At 40.8% G+C, this 18,667-nt stretch overlaps 1 protein-coding gene across 1 annotated transcript in view; it reads left to right on the forward strand.

Moving 5' to 3' along the window:
- The window catches only part of ZMAT4 (zinc finger matrin-type 4), a 342,313-nt gene that overhangs the window by 297,053 nt on the left and 26,593 nt on the right, over nt 1–18,667 (forward strand). Inside the window, exon 6 of the mRNA XM_060001109.1 lies at nt 3,575–3,671. Within this exon, the coding sequence (XP_059857092.1) occupies nt 3,575–3,671 (97 nt within the window). The remainder of the gene's footprint in view (nt 1–3,574; nt 3,672–18,667) is intronic.

The following is an 18,667-nucleotide window of genomic DNA, read 5'->3' on the forward strand; positions in this document are numbered from 1 at the left end:
CCCAGATAAGCATTCAAACAGCTCACATGTAGGTTGTGATAACTTATTGCCTCTGGGTTTGGGGACTATGGTAATCTTCCTGAGTCGCACACACCTGCGAGTGAAATGGAAGAGGCTTGGAAGCACAGCTCTTCTTTGTAACTTTTTTCTTTAAGACCCAGTATTGTTCTGACAAGTTCAAGTTAACGAAAGGACCATGGCACTAGAGGGCGGTACTCTGTAAGGTAGGTGTGTATGTGTGTTGGAGGTGAGGGTTACAAGTCTGAAACTTCTTGTAGGTTCCCAGGCCCCATCCAAGGCTTATAGAATCAGAACCAGCAGATCTTGTGCCTGGGAATCTGCATTTGAGCACCACCCCCAGAGGATGCACTGGGACGTTTGGGAGCCACTGCTTGAGGGAATAGAGAGACAAGAGTTGTCTCTTTTGTCTCTGAACTGTCGATCTGTGCCTGGAAAATTTTGAGTCCCTTAGATTGCTCACCAAGAAGGTCCTGTGATCTCACTGTTATTTTCCCATAACTGAATTGACTCTTAATTGAGGAATTAGTCACTCAGTGTCCGATTATCATGTACCTGAAACTAAAACAAAATAAGTTCGTCCTTACACTGGCCAAACCAGCTTATCCTGTCATGTCTAACACATTTCTCAGAAACATGCATGGGGCTATAGGAATTTGCAAGTCCACAGGAAGTTCTGCCCTTTGTCACATTATCTACATAAGAGCAATTCTGATGACACTGCAATATTCAGTAAGCAGGACTCATTGGATGTAATTAGAAGTAACTTTATTCTTGCCATCCACTGCCCTTTCATGCCATCTCTGTGGGGTTAATTTTTTCCTACCCCTTGGTAAAAACTAGGGTAAGTGTCATGAATTTTTGCTCACTTTTAAGTAGTAAAGAGTTCTTTACTTTCATTCTTAGATACACAAAATTCTATGGCATTAACTGATATATCCAAGTTTTTTTCAGTAGTTTTTATCTACCGAAAAAAACTGCACAGGTTCAAGGTTGAGAATTATGCTTTATTCAGTGAACTTACAGAGGACTTTAGCCTGGGATACAGCCTTTCAGATAGCTCTAAGGGAGTGTTCCAAAAAGGTAAGGGAGAAGCCAGGATATGTAGGAGTTTTTGCTGAGAAAAAAAAAAAAAACATGTGTTCAAACATCACAAGATTACTGCTAATCATAAGAACAAAACATTTCAAGTTAATGATTTTAGTGCTTTTCTATGTATGGCAAGAGGCTTGGGTTCACTGAAGTGATCCTTTGATATGCATCTTAACTATCTCGGTCCAATATCTTGTTTTTCTCCATCCTGAATCCCCTCAGGGAGCCCCATTGTCAGGAGGCCTGCAGTGGCTGATGACTCCTTTGTCTACTGAAATGGCAGGTGACATTCTTAGTTCCTACAGGGTAGAAAAATAATTTTTAAACAGCTCCAAACTTTATTGGAAGTGAGTTTTCCCCCTCCCTTAGCTCAGTTCTGCTTGGGCAGCCTATTCGCCATGGGAAAAGGGTGCATAGGCTCTTCCCTTCCTCTCTGCCTGTGGCTTTTGCTTTCCTTCCTTTATCTCTCCCTCAGGTTCCTCCAGGGCTGAGGGATGCGGGGTATCAGGTTAGAAAGGCGAGGGACATAAAGGTTTATTTGATAGATACCTATACAAAACTCGCATAGACACTGCCTGACTCTTTCTCATGGGGTGATTTCATGGCTTTTTCAAGAACTCAGCATTACTTGATACTTAGCCCCTAGGCTATGTACCTCCTCTGGGGTCACTTTAAGGCCCTAGATATCCAGTTGAACCCTGCTAGCATCCTTCCGCTGATGCTAAGTAGACACAGGCTCCAGACTTTGGAGCTTGTCAGCGTTGTCGAGTCCAGGACACTGGGCTCCAAGCACAATAAGACATTCCTCAAGCTCTCTGAGTATCCCACTGAATCCTTTTCCCATGGGTTCGAGGTGAGAGAGAAGGAATTCCCCCATCTCACATGGAAGAGGGTTAAGTCAAACTCATAGTATGATAGAGCTCCCTTTAAGAAATTCTCTATTTCTTTCTTTCTTCTCCAATCTCTTTTTCAGACTGGTGGTGAGGGATCAGCTTTAGGTGGAAAATGGCTCTTGACCACTTCTGTTGGATGCCCTGAACTGGGGCTCTCATACTCCACTTTAGTCATGGGGGTGTAGCTAGCATCTGTGTCTTAGAGCTTCAACCAGGGGCTTCATCCAAGATATTGGGAAATCAAGATTCTCTTGTAATATCTCTTTGCAATCATAATACCAGCTAGTTTATGTTTATCACTTGTTGTATACCAGATGCTCCTTCATACATGCCTTATCTTACTCAGTCCTTCCCACAATCCTATGAGGAAACAGAAGTTCAGAGAAGTCAAATAATTTGTGTCAAGTCACCCAGATAGCAGGTTGCAAAATTCTTTCCAACACTGTGCATTATTTTCTTTTTAGGAAAATAAGAATGATTTTTGTGTCTTAGAAAGAAAATACTATGCATTCATCAGGGGGAAAAAAATGCTATAGCTGTTTACTATCCTGGATTTGACAATGGGAAGATATGGAATTTTGGAGCAAAATTGAGAACAACAAGTCTTAGTTGCTAAGCATTTGAATAGACTTATTCATTTAATTCTTATAAAACCTTGTGTTGTGGATGGACTCGTCTTCATGTTGTAGATGAAGAAACTGAGGCCAGGGGGATATTATGTGGCTTCCCCTACATTACACAACGAGGAATATTTGGAGCCAGGATTTAAAATCCAAAGTCTTAGACCATGACCCTGAATCTACTTTTCCTCTCCACTCTGATGGGACAGAGCAGGAATATGAGCTGTGGAAGTTGTTTGGTTGATGCTTCTTTCAAACACATCCGACTCTAGATGAGGAGCAACAGAGGAGTCAAGGTTTTCACTAAACTCCTTGGAAACAAAGAGCATCTTATTCATCTTGGAATCCCTAGTGCCAGGTCCAAAGTTGATACTCTGTTAATGAATGAATGAAATGGATAAAGAATAAATAACTTTCTTTTCAACTCTCTGGTGGAAAGTAAGTTTACATGTGGGTTAAATTAAGACAGCATCCTACATTTTATAAGATGGTCTTGGGAGAAGAGCTCAGATGAATGATATCTAAACTTGAATTTCTGATTTGGTCCTTGGAATAGAGGTGGAAGTGGAATTGAGACCGAGTTTTTCTCTGGAGTCTCAAGTTTCACTGCAGAAATGAAAGCTTACATGTCTCTCTGCCTTAAGGAAAACATAGATTGCTTCTTTGTTTGGGTTATGAAGTATCTGGAAACATTTTACCCCAAAGAAGTATGTTCTAATAATTTCAGTCATCCAACAATGGGGCAGGTGGCTTCCAAAGTATTCACAGTCATACTTCTGCTGAGGAACCTGTCGGCTGGGCTCTTGGAAGGGAGGATTGAAATGTTATTGGTGGGGTAGACCAGATGGCTTCTAAGAGACTCTGTCCCTGACCTTTTGGAGATCTAGGATTCGTTCAGGTGGTTGATGACAAGGATGTAGCTAACCAGGTCTGTGTGTCTGTCGTCCACAGGTCTGAGGCGCAATTACAGATGTACCATCTGCAGTGTCTCTCTAAACTCAATAGAACAGTATCATGCCCATCTGAAAGGATCTAAACATCAGACCAAGTAGGTACTTTCATGCTTTCACTCTTCAGTCCTTTTGTATGTAACTTCTAGCATGATGAATAAGGCTAACCACTTTACTTATTTCAAAATAAGTAGATGAAAACTGTATCTCTTATCTCCAAGGTTCCCTTGATATTTATGCTGTTCAAGCCTCCAGAGTCTGCCTAGCACCACTTGAAGAATGACTTCTTGCCTTTTTTGGACACAGTAATGACAATTTTTTTTTTCATTTTTTCCTTCTTTTCAAGGCTAGTCAGCACATTTGTATGAACTTCAGGAAACTTTTAGATCTATATTAAGTGTTTTAAAATAAGCAATGCAGTCTCTACTTGGAGGATGGGCCAGACCTCCGTGTTGGGAAGTCAAATTCTGTGAATGTCTTCGACCACTTTCTATTTCTAGAAGCATATTGTTGCTTAGTCTGGAAACCTAACAGATCCCCTGGAATTTTAAGTCATTCACATACATAGCTATTTTCAATTCAATGGAAGCTCATTCCATTCCCCCTCCCCCCAATTCTCATGATTTTAAACCAGAAGAGTCTAATCAGGCATCATTTCCCCTGCATTTATATTGCTCATCTTTTTAGAAAACTGATGATATTAGCTTTTAGGTATTTTTAAAGTAGCTGCTAGGACTGCTAATAAGATCTAATAAAATAGGAAAAAACAAAGAATATCTCAAAAATATGTAATTTTCCTGAATATAATTGTTTTCATTTCTCTCCTATTCATTAGCAGAATCATTGAACAGATTCGACTGTATCAGGGCCTCATAAGTAATGAATGATTCATTTAACAAAGGTTTATGGGGCGCCCACTGTGTGCCAGACCCCGAGTGTGCCCTGGGGAAGAAAAGATGAATGGATTTAGGCCTTCCTCTTGGGGAGCTCCCTGACAGGCTGGGGAAACAGTCATGTAAACACATAGATTGTTCTCTGTTGCCATAATGTGGGCACCCCGAGCTTCGAGGACCAGGACAGGGACATCAGTGCAGAGGCCGAGCTCATAAGGATGAAGTCGTCAGGGTCTGATTTTGTTTCCCATTATCACCCAGCCCCCAGCGCAACACTTGATACGTATTAAGGGCTTCGTAAACGTTCCTGATGGAGTGAATGTGTGATTTTTAAAAGATGAGTAGCGACAGCAGAAACTAACACAACACAGTAAAGCAATTATACTCCAATAAAGATGTCCAAAAAAAAAAAAGAAGAAGAAAAGATGAGTAACGATTTTGCAAGCACGGATAGGAAGGTACGTTCCAGGCAGGGAAATTTCTTGGCAAAGATCTGTAAAGACATAGATTCACAGGGGTTTCTGGCTTCAGGGGAGAAGTTTAAGCCCAGAGTTCCTACTGACTCAGTTTTTCCACAATATTGTGCGGTTCGGTGAGTCAAAGCTGCTTTCATCACTTGCTTTACTCTGATCCACCCCCAAAGGGCTTTTATCAAGGAAGTTCTTCAGAAACAAGACTGTCTCTGATTCTCAGCACCTGGAGCACTTGTATTGATTATTGGGAGCTGCTGCCCCAACCCCATCCCCAACCCCCAAAACAGTCCCTTCAGCATCTCTCTGACCCTCCCGTTGTGAGCCATACTGTATGCATTCTAACGAGCACGCATCTGACGTACGCACAGACACCTTACAAGGAGCTGCAATGGTAAATGATCATCTTTTAGGGGCATGTATTTATTGCTCTCCATAAATAGAAAAAGGTAGACAGCAGTGACTTTAGGTGGCAAGAATCATGTCAATAACTGATGCAGAGAGATAGCATCTCCAGCTTCAGGAACATACCTACGTCTCTATGTTTACCTATAAAACTTCACGTGACAGAATTTGTGCTAGGCATAGTCACACCTAATACCTTGTTTATTCCCCTTAACTACCTTGAGATACGTATTACTGACCCATTATTTGATCTGAGAAACTAAGGCTCAGAGAGGCAAAGTAACTTTCACAGCACCACCTTGCCAAAAAAATGGCAGAAACAGGACTGGACCCAGCAGCGTGTGACTCTCACTTTTAATTAATTCGTGTCACTCAACCACCACACACAGGCTTTGGACACAGGACTGCAGGGACTGCCAGTAGAGAGTCTTATGATGAATTTTGAAAAAGGACATTGCTTCCCTGGTGTAATTTAATAAGTATACGTGACTTCAGAAGGGTACGTCTCCTGCTGTGCTGCCTTCTTTCCAATAAACAAGACAGTTTGCTTTTTTTTGTAAGCACAAGGTTGAAGAAACCTTGAAGAAAATAATTGTCATAGCTCTGTCCCGCAGGCCATTTCATCTGTCCTTATACCAGATTTGAGTATCCTGGGTGTGTATATGAGTCTGTCTTTGTTTACGAGACAGACGGTTCCATAATTTTCTTATAATATCCTTGTTAGGTTTGGTTTCAAGTGTGTGAGGGCCTCGATAACCAGATTCTATTTCTAATCCCTGAATGAGTTTGTGGTAGACTGCTGCTAGTTCTTGCCTTAAATACGAGGAAGAATTCATTAGTGAAGCCATCTAGGCCTAAAAATGTATGCTATGGGAGTATTTTTCTTAGAAATTTAGTTTCTTTAATACAGCATTATTCATATCTTCTATTCTTATATCAGCTTAAATAACCTGTCTTGCAATTCATTTATCCATTTCATTTACATTTTAAAATATATTGGTATAAAATTGTTCATTTTATCCCCTAATTTTATTTTTAATGCTTGTGGAATATTTTTCTTTCCAGACACTGTTTATTTGTGTCTCTTCCTTTTTTTTTTTTTGATCACTTTTCTTGTTAGAAGTTTATCAATCTTTATTAGTTTTTTTTTTTGGATGAACAAATGTTGGGGATTTGTTGATTTTCTTTATGTCCAGTTATTTTATGACATTTAAAATATTATTTCCTTCTTTCTACTTCCTTTGGATTTAATTTGCATTTTCCCCTAGCTTCTTAATATAAAAGTATAGGTTCTATAATTAAAAAGAATCTGAAAAAGAATATATATGAGTATAAATAAATGGTCCTATCTATCAATTAGGCCAAGTTTCTTAATCTTGTTCAAATCAGTATATTCTTACTGATTTTCTTGTCTGCTTTTTATATCCATGAGAAGCAGACATAATTAAAAACCTCCAGCTGTACATATGATGTGCCTATGTGTCTTCTTAATTCTATCTTTTCTTTTTTGTTTTATATATTTAAAGGTATATTATTAGATGCTTACAAATTTAGGATTTTTTAATGTATTCTTATTGTACGGGCCCTTTTTTTTATCACTATTTGCCATTGTGAAATCTCCTTCTTTGTTACTAGTAGTATCTTCCTTGAAGTATACCAGCATCAACTACAGCAACTCTTCAAGGCTTTCAAAACTTTTTCCTTTAAATTGTATCCAGCTTTTATTTTGTTCTCAGGTGGAAGCTTAGTGTGATGGAAGTCAGCCAAATGGTTCTTAACTGTTTTAATCTGACTAAGTCAACATAAGTAGTAAAGTGTCTGTAATTTTCAAGGTCTTATATTTATATTTTTGCAGTCATTTCTAGAGGAGCGTTGAGATGAGCAGAGATGATTCAGCTGTGTAGTGGAAAGGACACTGAATTTTATTTCTAGTGCAGCTTTGCCACTGAGTGACCCTGGGCACTGACAAACCTTCTTTAAGTTTCACTTCCCTCAAAGATGAGTGTTTGGGCTTCCCTGGTGGCACAGTGGTTGAGAGTCCGCCTGCCGATGCAGGGGACACGGGTTCGTGCCCCGGTCGGGGAAGATCCCACATGCCGCGGAGCGGCTGGGCCCGTGAGCCATGGCCGCTGAGCCTGCGCGTCCGGAGCCTGTGCTCTGCAACGGGAGAGGCCGCAACAGTGAGAGGCCCGTGTACCGCAAAAATAAATAAATAAATAAATAAAAAGATGAGTGTTTAATGATGACAAGAACACAACAAATATGCTTCCACTTCCCATGCTTTGCTCATGATCCTGGTATTCTTTTCTACGAATCCTGAATTCAGACCGAAAATTTTTCCTAAAACATGTCCCGGTCAGCCTTGAGTATTTATTGAAGTTAGCAATGACCCTCTCTGCCTCAACCATGTCCACCCAGAACCTCAGAATAGGACCTTATTTGTAAATAGGGTCTTTGCGATGTAAAAGTTAAGAATCTCAAGATGAAATCTTTCTGGATTTTTGAGAATGATTTATGGTGTCTTTATGAGAGAAAGGAAAGGGAGATTTGAACATACGGAGAAGGTGGCCCCGTGAAGACAGATGCAGAGATTGGGGTTCTGTTTCCTTAAGCCAAGGGATACCAGGAGCTAGCAGCATCTGGAGGAGGCAAGAAGGAATCTCCTCCAGAGCTTGTGGAGGGAGTGTGCCCTGCTGACTCCTCGATTCCAGACTTTCATCTTCTAGAACCTTGAGAGAATAAATTTCTGTTGTTTGAAGACACTCAGTTTGGGGTACTTTTTTAAGGGCAGCCCTAGGAAATTAATGCAGTGTGAAACCTACATGCCTTGTTCCATAAGTCATCCTTCAGTCATATTTTCTGGGCAACTGCTTACAATGCCAATCCCGATAATGACAATGATGATGGTCATAGTGATGCGGGTGGAGAAGATGGTGATGATGACGATGCCACCACTGGTAACCAACGTGGGACTTGTCTGAGACTGGGGCACAGCCACAGACTAAAATGCTTTGGCAGTGTTACATCTAATACACACAGCAGTCCTGTAATTGACCAGAGGCTCCACTTTATAGGTTAGAAAATTGAGTCTCAGAGAAGTTCAGTGACTTGCCCAAGGTCCCCCCAAAAATTGGTCAGCAGAGTCAAGAACAGAAGTCAGGTTATTGGCAACCTTTACTCTAACTGTTGTAACAGTACTTAAGTAATACTATTATTATTATATTGCTCTTTACTAGTAGTAAAAAGACTTTTTCTTTTTTTTGGCAAATGTCATAAACAGCAAAATGACTGTCGAATTTTGCTCCATGGTTAAATTGCAAGAGAAATATTCAATAGCTAATGAGAGTAAAGGTTTCAAAATGCAAATGATCACACTGGCATATAAAGCAATTGCCTATTGGTAGATTTTTCAGCATTTCTGGGGGATCTAGTCTGTCAATTAGAACAAATGTTTAAAATGAAAGTTAAAGGCAGATGAGTACATACCATAGACTAATGAACAATTCCCCCATAATGTACTTAAGTTTGAGTTTAGGGAACACTTCAAGCCTCAGGACATTGTATTACCTAGAATTAAAGGTTATAAAATTTGTCATTACTTACTTTGATATTTCATTTGGTTGAAAATGAGGTACAAGTGTTTAAGAGAATAAATCAGACTGACCAAAAGTTAGTAGTAATTTCTATATGTGCTGCTTCCTTTGAGAAGAAGCCTGAAGTGGTGATATCAATCGCTTTTTCTGCAATTTTTCTCAATTAGTATGAATCCTCCAGACAAAGCCTTCATATTATTCATTTCCCCATTATATTCATTTATTTGTGAAGTGATTGAGTGGATGTTCAGTCTAATTTTCAGAGCTAGAATATATTTGCTTTAAATACCTTGGAATTCAGTTCCTGCATTCAGGATAATAGTTAGTTGTGTGTGTGTGGGAGGAGGGTGGAATAATAAATAATAAAAATAAATATTTTTGCAAGAGATGCCCAGCATGAAGAAGCTTCTGTACTTATAACAAATAAAAATAGCTTAATATACCAAGAAGATGTTCTCTTTGGAAACAAGCAAACAAAAATCAAATCAAGGCACGGACTTCTTCGAAGTCTAAAAGTATAGACCTTTTTTTTGTAGAATTTTCAAGGTGATTTACTGGCATTAACCAAGAATTTCAATAACCTAAGGGATTGGGACTTTGGTTCTAAGTTCTGAGATGGGCAGGGCATAAGACAGTGTTGAAAACAGAGCTTTCCTTTCCCAAAGAGGGTCAAGTTATTTCTCTTCAGCTGATAATTATTCCAAGCCTTGAAAAGGCGTGGAATAAAGGGCAAAATCTAGAATCCAAGGCAAAGGAGCTCCTGCAGGAAGTGGAGCTTGTGGAATATCACCACGTCTTTCTAGCCAAAGGGCTAGGTTTACATCCTAGGCACTGTAAGTGGGGTGCCTCATGCAGCACAAGGATGGGAATGAGACAGGGCCTGGGGGTCAAAGGGCATTCTCTATTTAGCCCTGTTTTTTAAAATTTATTTATTAAACTATAGTTGATATACAATATGGAGTTAGCTTTAGGTGTACAGCTTCAGATTCTATTCCATTATAGGTCATTACAAGATATTGAATACAGTTCCCTGTGGTACACAGTAAATACTTGTTGTTTATCTATTTTATATATAGTAGTGTGTATCTATTAATCCCATAATCCTAATTTATCCCTCACCCTCCCCTTTCCCCTTTGGTAAGCATAAATTTATTTTCTATGTCTGTGAATCTGTTTCTGTTTTGTAAATAAGTTCATGTGTATCATTTTTTTAGAGTCCACATATAAGTGGTATCATATGATATTTGTCTTTCTTGGGCTAACTTACTTCACTTAGTATGATAATCTCTGAGTCCATCCATGTTGCTGCAAATGGCACTATTTCATTCTTTTTTATGGCTGAGTAATATTCCATTATATATATGTATATATACCACATCTTTTTTATCCATTCCTCTGTTGATGGACACTTAGTTTGCTTCCATGTCTTGCTTATGTAAATAGTGCTGCTGTGAACACTGGGGAGCATGTCTCTTTTTGAATTAGAGTTTTCATCTTTTCTGGACATATGCCCAGTAGTGGGATTACTGGATCAGACGGTAACTCTATTTTTAGTTTTTTTAAGGAAACTCCAGATTGTTTTTCACAGTTAGCCCTGTTTTTTACAGAACATTCGAGTTCACTACTGTCACGAGCCCTCCCTTCTCTGAGGAAGACCTCAGAACCCAACTTCTCAAATGGAAGAGACAATAGTTTCTAGATAGAGGGATTCCAGAGAAGCCAGAAAAAACTAGATCTGTCTCTCTCTACGGCACTGATGCACAGGCAATTCTAACAGCTGTACTTTTTCCTAAGTCTCACTTGCATGCTTTTGCTCTACATGCCATATCTAGGGATACATTACAATTACAGTCTGTGAATCGATTAGGCCTTTTGTGGGCTTGAAAAGTACTAAATGGGGAGCATTTTCACTCTTCCATATTATTTATAGAATATGACTGATGACCCTAGTGCTCTTTAGCTCACTCGTTTCCCACCCCCCACCCCCTTCTGGACAGACTTGTAATCATTATTTTGTCTTGCTTGAAATTTGCGTGAGTCATGGCTGTCTCCAGAGTGGTTCTGAGCCGATGCTTTCAAGTCTCAGCTTTAATTGTGGGTCCCATTGCCCACCTCTCATGTTCTTTGTCAGGCTGCTTCAGAGAGTCACCTAGTACCAGTCTCCAAGGGTGCAAGGCCGTTACCTGATTTGGTTCTGAAAAGTGCATCTGTGTCAAGAGAGAAAAGAACCACCAGAAGGAGGTGATAGAGCCCAACAGGTCTGGCCTGGGATGTGGACAGCAAGTCCCAGGGTCACTGCTTCTCAAATCATGTCCCCTCACTGAGTTTCAAAGCCCTCATTGAATATAGGGTAGTCAAGGTCTCTATCAACCCAACATTCTCTAATTTTATGCTTCAAGACTGAGCTTTTTAAACTTTTTAGTATTTTCCAGCGGCAGAAGAGTGGCTGTAAAGTCATCCTTCTTTCGTGTTTACCTCTCTCCTGCTGGGTGGCCCAGAAATTGACCAGCCCCCTCACACGCAGGTCCTGCTAGAGGAAAAGTGTCCTCCGGGCCTGTTTATCCTGTTCTTGAACAAAAGGCAGAGGGGCTTTTCCAAGGCTATGACTTGGGGCAAAAGAAGTGAAGTTGGTCATATCAGGAGAAAGTAGAGAAGGAAGCTTATTTTCACTTCATTCCACGCTATGAATACCAAGCACACATTCTGGTGGTTTCTCAGGCAAACGGGAGGAGTGGGAGGGGGTGAGGAAGGCTTGAAAGGGAACCTGGACCCATCACCTGAGCAGTCCAGGCTTCTGTCCTTACACTCATTCTGGGTCTTTTATAAGTTACTGTAACCCCTTCTCACACGTCTCCCCAGAGTTCATTAGACACTAGAGTATGTCCAGCTGTAAGCTATCTTTAGCTGCTCTTGACTTTTACTCCAACTGGACTTTGGTAAAATGTTGAATTTGGCCAGTGTTTGTCTAATCTCTTAAAAGTTGTCATGGAACATGGAATGCCAGGGAATTGAATTAAAATAAATGAAGGACCTTGCTTCATTTAGGTCAATGTTGACAGGGGAGTAGGTGGAGGAGATAAGATGGGGATGGACACGTGCCTTGGTTATGTTTCTGAGTCCAGCTCTCCATCTCTGCCCTTTGGCTGGAGAAGAGGATTAAGTCCATTCTGGCTTGGATTTTCATAGTGTAAATGGGGTAGTGGTTTGAGTGATTGGACAAATCAGCCCCTCACCCCATTTAATTCACTCCCATGACCAAAATCTGTTGAGTGCCTGCTATGTTTGAGGCATTGAAACAGGCCTTGGGGACAACAGAAGGAGCTCCCTTTACCTCTCAGCAAGTATATAATCTAGTTGAGAGGAAGCAACATGTAGTCAAGTAAATACAGTTAAAATCAACATAGGATATATTGGCACAGAATGCTGCTGGAATTCAGAAGTAGTTGCATCTGGTTGGGGGCCAGCAGGAAAGGTGGTCATGGGGTGAGTACAGGAAAGTGGCTTGGGAAGGAGACCATCTGGGTTCAATCTTGGCTCTATATCTACTGATTGGGTGGCCTCGAGCTTGTTACTTAAAGCCCTGTCTGGAGCTTAGTTTCCACACCTGTAAAATATGACAGATTTTTAAAAGTTTTAGCAGAACCGACTGTGGTGAGGATTGAGGGGTTTTTTTTTTAAGTCGTTATTGAATTTGTTACAATATTGCTCCTGCTTTCTTATGTTTTGGTTTTTTGGCCTGGAGGCATGTGGGATCTTAGTTCCCTGACCAGGAAGGCATTGGAAGGCCAAGTCTTAACCACTGGACTGCCAGGGAAGTTCCTAGGATTGAGTTTTAAGAACAACAAGAAACAACAATAACAAAAATTACAAAACTTCTTAGACAGTACTTGGCATGAATGGCATGAACTTTTTTCTCATGTGTTAATCATCATTCTGTAATAATGAAATGACATTTGAAATGGACTTTGGGAACAGGCAGATGAATACTGAGGGATTCGTCAGTACTTCTTTATCCCAAGTACTTCTTCTGTAAAATTGGTCCATAATTCTCATAGCAAACTCTAGTTGCTTTTGCCCAAAGTTTGGGTTTTGGACTCACAAAAAGTTCAGACCTGTTCAGGGTTTAGAACCCAAACTGACCTAAACCAGACAGTGGGATATAAAGAATTATCTAGGACAATCCTCCGAAGACTGTTCTCACTCTGAGTTTCTTGTGGTCTAATGCTTTCCACCTACTCCAAGTCTTCATTTTATATAACAGTTTCAACCTTGGTGTTCAATCTTGCAACATCAGAAAGAGCATTTTTTTTTTAGAATTTATTTTATTGGAGTATAGTTTGTTCACAATGTTGTGTTAATTCCTGCTGTACAGCAAAGTGATTCAGTTATACATATATGTATACTTTCTTCTCCATATCTTTTCTGTGATGGTTTATTATAGGATATTGAATATAGTTCTGTGTGCTACACAGTAGGACCTTGTTGTTTATCCATTCTATATATAATAGTTTGTTACCAGTTACATTTTTTCAGCCGTCTATAAGTAGCACATTATTCTCCAAAGACCATGGATAATAATACTTGAAAGTAAACAAAATAAATTGAACTATGCTCCTGGCTGTATTTCCTAAAATCATTTTCCCAATATTCTTTGAGACTCCCTGGAGAGATTTTCTTTACCATTGTGATAACATGGAGCTCATTTTTCTTCTCCATTTGCATTTTTATTTCACCATTAAAAAATAATATGTATCCTTTTTACGCAGGCATCTGTCTGCTGCAGCACATACTAGATCCTTAGCTAATCTCAACATTAACTTATTAAATCCGATTTTGATTCACAGCATTTGATAAATCCCCTATGTTGCAGAATTGGAAGGGTTTTCTCAAAAACAAATGATCTCCATGTATGAGGGAGACACATCTTTAAGTGTTAACCACTGTTATTTAAGTTATAACTTAATGATAAATATTTTGAAGATTTTTTTCTTCTTTGAGTTAATATTATCTTGACCATTCAATATTGTGTTAAGTGTAGCCAGATGTAACCGAAAGCTGGACCTCAGTCCGAATATGCATCTTTGAGCATCACTATAGTATATACTTGTCACTTTGAATAGTCCCTAACAGAAAATAGGAAATGTGTATATTTTCTATAGCTTTTAGAGTCACAAAGAAATCTCAGTCCATTTCATGCTGAATAGTCAAATATAAATCAAAATCTATATAGCTAGCTTTCAGAAATGTTGGTGATATTTCAAGCTCAGGACACAATGACTTCAAAGTTCTACCCACAGCTTCTGGTCCTGTTATACTTTCCAGAGATATATCTGTCTTTTCTCTTCCTTATTTAAGTGCTCTTTCTTCTAAAGACACCCAACAGGCTAACATGTGCTCTTTACTCTTTTTGATTTCCAAAACCATCACCACTGAATTTATTCCTGTTCTAACAAAAAAGATTTTGTAATAGCCTCAAATAGAGGAGTTTCAGACCTCTGATTTTCTTTCCTTGATAATAGATAAAGTTCAAACAATAGATTCTGTTTTCTAACATCTTTCCAGCGCTAAAGATAAACTTACTAATAGCTAAGATTTTCACGGTCAGGCATCTTACCTAAATGAGAACCTAGTTGCCCTGGAGTATCTATATTGGAAAGGACCCTTTTAGACCAACTACACAGGTTTCTATCTCTTCCTCTTAGAACCAGATGTTATGATTGTGTTATTCCGTATTTTATCAGAGTCCTGCAGGTAAAAAGTGTGCTTTCCGTGGAAAAGAGAGACCTGATCAGAATGTATTCTGAGAGATTCATTACTGCCAGGAAATTAAGTGGATTAGAAGGAAGCTATTTAAAAGCGACAGGAAGGGGGTCAGGCTCCCTCACACCAGTATTTTAGGAAAACAAGTACAAGTGAAAACAAGTACCAGTAAAAGATCTACCAGCACATTTCATTGTGTATGTACATTGGAGTGGCATCTTTCATTTCAAATTTAACTCTCAAGAAACCCAGTAACAAGCCACTAATTAGTCTTCTAGAACATGCGAATGATAGTCCTACAGTGAAGCTAGAGAGTTCATTCTGCGGATGGAATTTAGTCCACTGATGATCTGTTTTCGGTGACACAACATGTCATGATGAAAGAATTCCAGGATATCCATTGATCGGGTCAGCAGTTGAGTCAGTTATTACAGAGCAATCCACTGCGTGCTAGGGTCCGAGGCACTTACCAGAGAACGACAAATGAACAAGTTGCCTTCCCTATCCTTCAAGCACTGGTGTAATTTTTAAAGTGCCTCAGAAATAAAGCTTTGTGATCCCAGAGAGTAACCCCTCATTCTGGGGTCTCTCTGGAGGGAGAGAGGGCTGGTGGCCCATCTCAGCGATGGAGGCTGGTGAACGCTCTGAGCAGCTGTCAGCGCAGTGGAGCCGGGTGACCAGACGTAGCATCCCCAGCTGTGCCTCCAAGCAGTGGCCACCAGGAATGTAGGTACAGCTTTCAGGATCCAGAGTGGCCTGGAACCTGAGTTGGGAAGGGAGGAGAGAAGATGATCTGAGGATGCAGGAAGGATGTCAAGTGTGAACAAGACGAAGCGTCGAGAAAGCACGTGCCGTTTTGTCGTCTTGGCCGTCCCAGAAGCTCTGCCTCCTAAGGCTTTCCCAAAAAAGCCTTTGCTTTCTTCACTCAAAACTTCATATTTTCTGGGTTTTCTTTGAAGAGCCCTCATGACTTACGTAGGATGATTTAAATCTTGTAACACCTGATTGGATATTTCATTTCTATTCCTGGGAAGAAACCGGAATGAAAATTACATTAAGAAAAAGTGACATTCGTGATCAAAGAAGGATGATTAGAGGCATTCTTCTGTCCAACTTGGGTTGAAAATCAATTCTAATTATTTGTTTTCTCTTCATGCTTATAACACGTTCTCTAGTGTGTGGTTCTAGGACTTGGTAGCGAGTGATTAGCTTCTATAAGATAGCACGCAGATAAAAGCGTCACCCTGAGTCAGATATTCATAACAAGAACTGCTTTATGTGCCAAAGCAGATTTTTTTACTATCCAAGCAGCTAATTTTTCTTTTAACCTTGAAGGAGAATTGTTCTTGGATCTTTTGATTAAAATAGCTCATCCTGTGCTCACAGTGGATGCGCAGCAATTAATAGTCTTTCTTTTCTCAACCGTCTAATTAGGGTTGAGGCCAACAGAGCATACAATGACTAAAGCCAAGGAATATCGCGAATATCAGTCCAAGATGTTCTCTGCTAATTGTGAGTAATTTCTTCATTCCCCTGAGAGGATGTGACAGCCTGGACCACTGGACCTGCCTTAGGATGTGATATCAGGGAATGGCTTTCTTCTCTCAAAGTGATACCCTTCCCTCCATGCACACCTGCTAGCTAACTGGGGAAGAAGAAAAAAAAAATTGCTTCTGTCTACTTTCCCATAGAAGTCCCAGGGTTGGTTGTACGATGGGGTGTGTAAATGACAAATCTGAGAATCTTATCCATGAGAAATTTAGACGGGAGGGCCTGAGGTAGACATTTAAAGGGTGTTGTTGAGTGGGGCAGAGAGGGCAGAAGGGGAGCTGGGACAGGCAAGGTCAAGCTTGGCCTCTTTGGGCCCAGGGCCAGGCAAGCATGAAGAAATAACATCTGCTTCCATGTACTCTGGACTTATCAAAAGGCAAGTGAGAAATGTAAAACTCAAGGAGATGATAACTATTTCTTCTACACACTATTTCCAGACCTCCTCCCCGTCATGGCTGTGTCCATGGTTAGCTTACTGCCCATAAAGCAGAGATTTCAAATATTCTGGAACAGCTGTAGATGTACTGAGCTCATGACTCACCCACCCATTTTTATCCTTTTGGAGGACAGGCGGGGAATAAGTAGCTTCATTACCATTTTCAGTCAGAGAAGTGTTGGTGGACAGCAGATGTGTGGCCTCCGAGAGTCTGGGGAGCCTGGCATGAGAAACTGGGGAAGGCCTCTCCTCCTGCCACCATGGGGCGAAAGGTCAGAGGCTGTCCCTGCAGGGGACTGACCACGGGAAGCAAAGGTAGGGGCTGGAAGGGCCTGAGATGCCCCACTTCTGTTTCCCAGCCTACCCCCGACTCCTCCAGTTTCTGATTGGTTTTCAGAGTTAAGGGTTGGCCATCTTTAGGGACAGAGCCCCTGTAGCCTAATAAACCATGTGCTTCTCATCTGTCTTCATCTGTACTGGTCCAGTCAGAAGGTCAGAGGTGGGGAGATGGATTATCAAGTCAGGGAAGATCATGCAGGTGGAAACGTTTAGGACATAGTTCTAGCTCAGATTTCAAAATCTAGTTTCGAACATTTCTTTTTCTTACATACTTTTCACTTTAAAATTCTTTCTCCTACTAATAGTACTCAAAGAAGATGAATTGCATCTGTTACTTTTGGATTTAGAGAGCGGATGTAGTTACGATTTCTTGGCCCGTTCCTCCACTGGTAGAGCCAAAGACTTGAGAATAATTCCTTTTGATTCCATGTATTTATGTGGAGCTAAATGTCACATATTGTCAGGCTAGAAGACCAGCCAACAGTGCGATCCCTGCCTTCAAGAAGCCTAAAATTTACATGAGGAGACGAAATTAACAGGTGAACATACTAAAAGAACATCTAAATGCTAATATCTGAGAGGGATCTTACGTAACTTCATGCAAGGAATCAAGAGAAGGGAGAATAAATGAGAGAAATATGCTTGGGTGAGGTGAACCTGGGCTGGGGAACAAGGAGAGACTCAGTCTGGGGTGGGATGAGTTTGAGGGTCCAGGAGCATTCGGGTGGAGATTCCAGTGGACATTTAGGTGTATGAGACTGGAATGCAGATCACAGATGACAGTTGAGATGCAGATTCGGGGGTCATCAGCTCGTAGGAGATTGTTGAAGTGGATGAGTTGGAAACAGATGAGATTATTCAAAGAGAATGTATGGAGAACAGGGACACACACACATTTGTGCACACACAGGGTGACAAAGGAAGTGATGTCATCACTTTTTCCCATAATAATGCATTTCATATTTCTTTTCAAGTAGGAGGAGAACAGGACAGATTAATGCTTCAGAAGCCAAGGAAGAAAAGCATTTCGTGAAGGAGGGTGCAAAACAGAGTCACCTCATACCAGAAAGAGTCAAGTAGGAAGGAGACGAAACATCCAGAGGGTTTGTCCATTAGGCAGCGGTGGCTGATCTTTGCCAGGGACATCTTGCTGAAATTCGGAGACTGTGTTGCCCACATTGTCTGGGGTGAGGACGAAGTGAGGGTGTTCCTCACCAGTGTTCTCACTGGATGAGCAATACTGACCCGCAACCCCACAGATCATAAGCAGTGAGGAGAGCAGAGGGTGACGTGCAGAGGAAAGGGCCTTGAGTGAGGACGCCACAGTAAATAGAGCCCTCATTTAAAACAATTGTGTGTGGAATTTCATGAAAACAGAACTCTGTTCATTGGAACTGGGCAGGTAGGGTCAAAAGTGCCACCCACTGGACTTCGTCCCTGGCCCCTGCTGTCCTCTAGAACTCCGAGGGAGCATTCAATAATCGTTGCCGAATGGACCACAAGACGAAAGAGTCAAAGGTGCCTGCCTTTCTCCAGCCTGGAAGATGGAACGGATATTGATGGAGGCTGGCAGGGACTTCAGTCAGCTAAGCTGTAGGCACATTGCTTTTGAAGTGATGGTACCTTATCAGAGTGGGGATGTCCTGT

Source organism: Delphinus delphis, chromosome 21 (genome assembly GCF_949987515.2).
Source record: "Delphinus delphis chromosome 21, mDelDel1.2, whole genome shotgun sequence".
Classification (NCBI taxonomy): domain Eukaryota; kingdom Metazoa; phylum Chordata; class Mammalia; order Artiodactyla; family Delphinidae; genus Delphinus; species Delphinus delphis.